The 5229-nt window shown below is 42.2% G+C and overlaps 1 protein-coding gene across 1 annotated transcript in view; it reads right to left on the reverse strand.

Annotated features, from left to right (window-relative positions):
• The window catches only part of fgf12a (fibroblast growth factor 12a), a 36165-nt gene extending 31257 nt beyond the window's left edge, over window positions 1-4908 (reverse strand). The window contains exon 1 of the mRNA XM_020649335.3: window positions 4467-4908. Coding sequence (XP_020504991.1) covers window positions 4467-4557 — 91 coding nt within the window. The 5' untranslated portion in view covers window positions 4558-4908. The remainder of the gene's footprint in view (window positions 1-4466) is intronic.
• Between the last annotated feature and the right edge of the window lie 321 nt (window positions 4909-5229).

Consider the following 5229-nt stretch of genomic DNA (forward strand, 5'->3'; position numbering starts at 1 on the left):
GCAAGAGGGCAGAAGATCTCACAAATGTCTCTGAATTACTATTAAAAGCTGAATTTCTCAAGACAGTAATTTAAAAAAAGGACGTGGGTCAGCAAAGACACGCAGAGAAAGGAGAGTGCATAAAAAGAGAAATCATAATGCGCTTACGCAGCATTTATCCGCACAGCTTTTTCTTCTTAACATTCTACTCTCTAAAAGCCCCGGGGCCACATGTGCCATCAAGAACATATTAAATCTGGCTAAAGGGATTACTTTGCAACAGGTTTCCGCACACACAGAGAGAACCCCAAACACCAATGGTAGGACACTGAATACCCAGACTGTGACACAACACGTGGTGAAATAGGATTTTGGGCTTATGGAAATGAAATGGACCCCAATGACACATAAAAACATTACATATATAATACCCAGCAGCACAGAAGTCATTAACCTAAACCATGAATAATACTGAAGCACAAATAACTGCTCTTTATTAGAGACAGTGACCAGCTGGATGTGTGTAGAGCGGTACTGCTTTTTCCCATTAGAATAAAGGAATTGCTCAAATGTATTGTTAATAAAAGGCAGTCAGAATGAAGTTGAACATAAAATAGGTCTTGCAGACGTGTACCAACATCTGTTCCTGTGCATGTAAGCATGCCATTGGTTCCATGTTTATTATTGCATGGGCTGTGGAGCGCACACACACACACAAGGCACACACACCACACACACAAACTGTGGGAGGAAGAACACGTGAGTGTTCAGCAGCTCAGCAAACCTTTCTCTTCCCTGTGATGGAATGGTATGAAACATTTAAAGCCTTTTTTGTTTTTCTAGGACTGGTTTTGACATCTTCTTTCCCAACCGAACCAGGAGAGGGATGGATAGAGAGAGAGAGAGAGAGAGAGAGAGAGAGCGAGAGAGAGACTTTTCCTTTTTGACTACCTCTGTCTGTTCCCCCTTACATAACGTTCAGATATAATGGATGAAAGTGTTGAATGGGAAGAACTAGTAACCTGGATATCCCTTCAAGTGTTTTACCTGAGTGCATGTGAGAGAGAAAGAGATGTGGAGCGCAGCTGAAATATTTGCCCAAAGACGAGAAAAAAGCCAGAGAGAGGTGATAGTAAAATCATGAGCAGAAGAAAGGCAGGAACATAAAAAGATCAAATAAGCTGTTAATCTAGCTCTGTATTCCTATTGAGCTGCCAGGGAGTGGTAAATGAATAGTTCACTGCACTTCACAGAAATATCAATACCAACATCAATACATCATTCATCATTTAAACCAATAACCAGAAGTGTGATGTACATTTCTGAGGAGAAAAAAAACCTGAGCCAGTGCTGGAACAAAATTCTCAGAAATAGGAGGGATTTTGTGCTGTAGAGCGCTTTAGAGACACATATAAATCTTTGTCATGAAAAGATAAAGTATTCCCTAATGAGGATCTGCTAGGCTTCCTCGCTCTGCCAGAGACAATTGATGTTCACTTCATTCCTGCCGATACGTCCACATGCAATAAAACACTGCTGCTTTGAAATGCACTGCAGATTATGTAATGCAATCACTGGGATTGTCTCTTAGCTTTATCTTTTGAATCTATAAAGACTTGCTGGCTCTTGCAGAAATAATGTGACGTCATCATTTAAAATGCTTCCATCATCTGTTATTTATCTTCATATTAAAAACATTCTGAATATTGTTACAAGAACATTCAAGTATCTGCATTGCATGTTTTCTGATAGTTTTGTGTTTTAATTTAGTCCGACTAGTTCTTGGATTAAACAATTCAAATTAGTCACCATGTTGAATATACTGCAGCATATGGGCTAAATACCTCTTAAAACCAAAAGACATGAACCACAACATCCCTCTGGAGAGAAAACAGCACAGCAATAACTGCAGTCTTTCCTTTACACCTGCTGCCCCCTTGTGGAAAAAAGAAAGACCCACAGTTGCTCAGAGAGACTAAAATGGATGTGTTCTTTCTCGGGACTTTGTCACTTTAACGTGTCCTTGAAATACCTCACAGATTGGGTGACTCACAATAGCTGGAGCTAGTTTTCACAGTGTAATACAGGAGTCAAAGACGAGAGATGTGTGAGAATGAGAGCAACCCTGCAATGCTCTTTAACAAATTTTGAGTTCTAAAACAATTCACACAATACGGTTTGGTTACCATCGATGTGACAAGTCTAAGAGCACAAAGCCAAAGATGTGCAGATGGACAGAAACAAAGGATTTTTTCCTGTGAAGGTTTTCAGTCCTACAGGTCTAAATATTTCAAAGCTTAATCCCAAAGGGAACTGGACTTGGTTTGTTGTTCTTGAAGCGTTTTACCTCTCATATTAAATATTAAATATTTCTTTAGTTCTGAAAGTGAAGCAAAGTGAATAAGTTTTAAGTTCCAGCATCTTATCTCATCCATGTTTTAGATAAGATGCTAAATATGACAAATTAAAATAGTTACTGAAAAAAATCATGCTTAAAAAAAAAGGAAAACAACAAATGACCTACATCAGTCTACAAAGACATCAGAGTTCACTCACTGACGTTTTACATTTTACAAAGGAGGGACTTGAACAAAGTAATTCAAAGAAACCAGTGGTCTAACTGAAAGCTCCTTTTGAATGAATGTCCCCTTGTATGCAAAAATATTTGCAGAAGCTAGGACAAGCAGGGATTTGGTTGTATTATGTTCAATATTTTATCCACCAAACAACTTTTAACTTTCACACAAAGCCAGGTGTCAACTCGACACTACAAAGGGAAGCAGGTGCAAACATTTAAGCGTACTCAGAAACATCTTTCAGTAAAACTCCCTGAGAGATGATTTTTGGCGCAGTGCCCGAGCCTGGAGAGCAAAATGCTCTTCCTGCTTTACATGAACTTGTGCAGGGCCCACGTCCCCTCAGCAGTGAGTGATGCAGTCAGATAACAAGCCCAGGCTTTTATCTCATCTACTGTAAAGTAGTGTGTGAGCCATCTTTACATAGAAGTGGATCATGAAAACTGCTGCTGCATGGCAAGACAGACAAGTTCAGATATGAGGTCATTGTGGCTGTTTAAACATCAATAAGCAGAGAAGTATCTATATGAAATCTTACAGTTTTGTATTATAAGCAAAGAGAAGGTGGAAGTGCTCTTGATATATTTTTGCAAAGGAACCACAAAAATGCAGGACAAATAGTGGGAAATGTATACAATATTCTCCATCACAACCTTCTTAAACTAGATTACGACATTCATCATTGGCATCGATTTGTGTCAACACATGAGCTGACTCATAAAGTGTTGATTGAGGTCATAAGGTTCATCTTACAGCAGGCAGAGATGCAGGATAAGGACTGGTAGATCTTTATGTCACAGTCCTACAGGTCCCAGTGTGCGTGCTGCTTTTGGTCCAACCACCTCAGAGGAATCAACTGTGCTTAATGGAGTTTCTAATTGTCTGCCCTGAATTTGAGCACTGCTCTTCCTGCTGAAACTACAAGAGCTGTGGTACATGGTAAAGCGTCGGGAGAAGGTGTTGCATTTTGGAAAAGCATTTGTGTTAAGAATGAACAACAGCAGCATTGCAGTGAAGTGCTGAAGCATGTCTAGAGGACATGGCAGGCACCTTAGGCCTCCTGCCAAACCCTGTTTAGTGATGATTGTATTTATGGGCATGTGTGTGTGTGTGTGTCATGGAGATTTCATACTCCTCTAACATGTTAAAAAGTGGTTACTTAGCAAATGCAACCATTTTTCTTACACTGTGCCATGTTTTTGTTTAAGTAGTAAAGAGTGCAGGGGTGGTGGGGGGGGGGCAGAGGTCTATTAAGGAATACCCCCAATTAAGGAGAAGTTTCATAATAAATCAGAACTTATTGAGGACTTTTGTTTGTTCACATAGAGCATAAACAGTTGGTATTAGTTTATCATTAAGTTTGACTTAAGTTTAAGATGTTTAAATCTGTGAACAAATAGTGATGAACTTGGTTTGATTTAAATCTGAGTGCATGAAAAGTTTTGGAGGACTTCCACTATGGCGCTGTCCGTGGTGCTGAACAGCGCTGCTGGTTGTGGGGCCCTAAAACAGCACTGCCTTCTCCAGGCCCCTGAAGTTTAATGACTTGATCCCTGCATTGTCCATGTTTTGGCCCACTTCAGATGCAGCACTGGAACAAGCTCGACTGCAAATTTAAACCCCAGTCTGGTCTAAGTAACCGGAGTACAGTGCGGCTGCTGGATGCTGCCTTGCCAGCAGCTATCTGCAAACACAAAACTCGGGACAGATGCGAGGAGCACTGCAGACTCGGAAGATCTTACTCACAAACTCGAGTGTCCAATGATACCCACGTCCCCTCCTCCACCTCTCTTCCTTTCCTCTCTTTTTATCCCCCTTTTCTTTTTCTTTTTTTTTTGCATCACTCAAGAGAGAAAGCATGCAAAGCGCAGGTAGCTACAGAGCTACGGTGGTATGTGTTGTGTCTCTCACCGTTGGTGATAGTGGTCGACTTCGATCGTTGTCCACAGAAACACTGCAGCATATGCGCTCCTTTCTGAAGGAATGGCCTCAGAATCCTCATTGATTTGGGTTGATGGGAGCTTTCCTCAATCCAAACAATCGGACAAATGCTATCACAACACAGCAGCAGGGTCAGGCAGCATCGCGTAGCCAGCCAGGCTCACAGCAGCCCTCAAAACGCCGGAAGGGCACAGTCTGCAGGACAAATTACGCTAAAACGAGGCATCTTGAGTGATTCCTCTCTTCTCTTGTCTCTCTCTCTTTCTCCCTTTCTCTGGTCCTAGCTCTCTCTGTCTATCCTCTTTTCGTCCACCGACGGTCATTCGTGTTCACGGCACACTCCTCTTCCGCCACGGCATGCAACGCAAGGACGTTACAATGTGCTCTTAATTGTACATCCCCCCCCCCTTCCTGTCTCCGCGTCTTTACCAGCAGCGGACGTAATAGCATGGAGAGTAGAGAGGAAGGGGGAGAGTGAGGGAGAGAGGGTGAGAAAGAGAGAGAGGGAGAGAGGGTGAGAAAGAGAGAGAGAGAGAGAGAGAGAGAGAGCATGCACGCCAAAGTTAAACTGCAGGGTGAACTGGCAGGCCGGCCACGAGTGAGGTAATGCGGAGCTGACAGTTAAGGCGACAACGGCGGCTAGTTGTGACGCTGGCTGCACAGATGTTGGAACCCGGGAGCCGACAGCTTTTTTTTTATTTCCCGTTTTTTTTTTTTTTTTTCACCAGATCCA

This window comes from Labrus bergylta, chromosome 4 (assembly GCF_963930695.1).
Source record: "Labrus bergylta chromosome 4, fLabBer1.1, whole genome shotgun sequence".
In the NCBI taxonomy this organism is placed as follows: domain Eukaryota; kingdom Metazoa; phylum Chordata; class Actinopteri; order Labriformes; family Labridae; genus Labrus; species Labrus bergylta.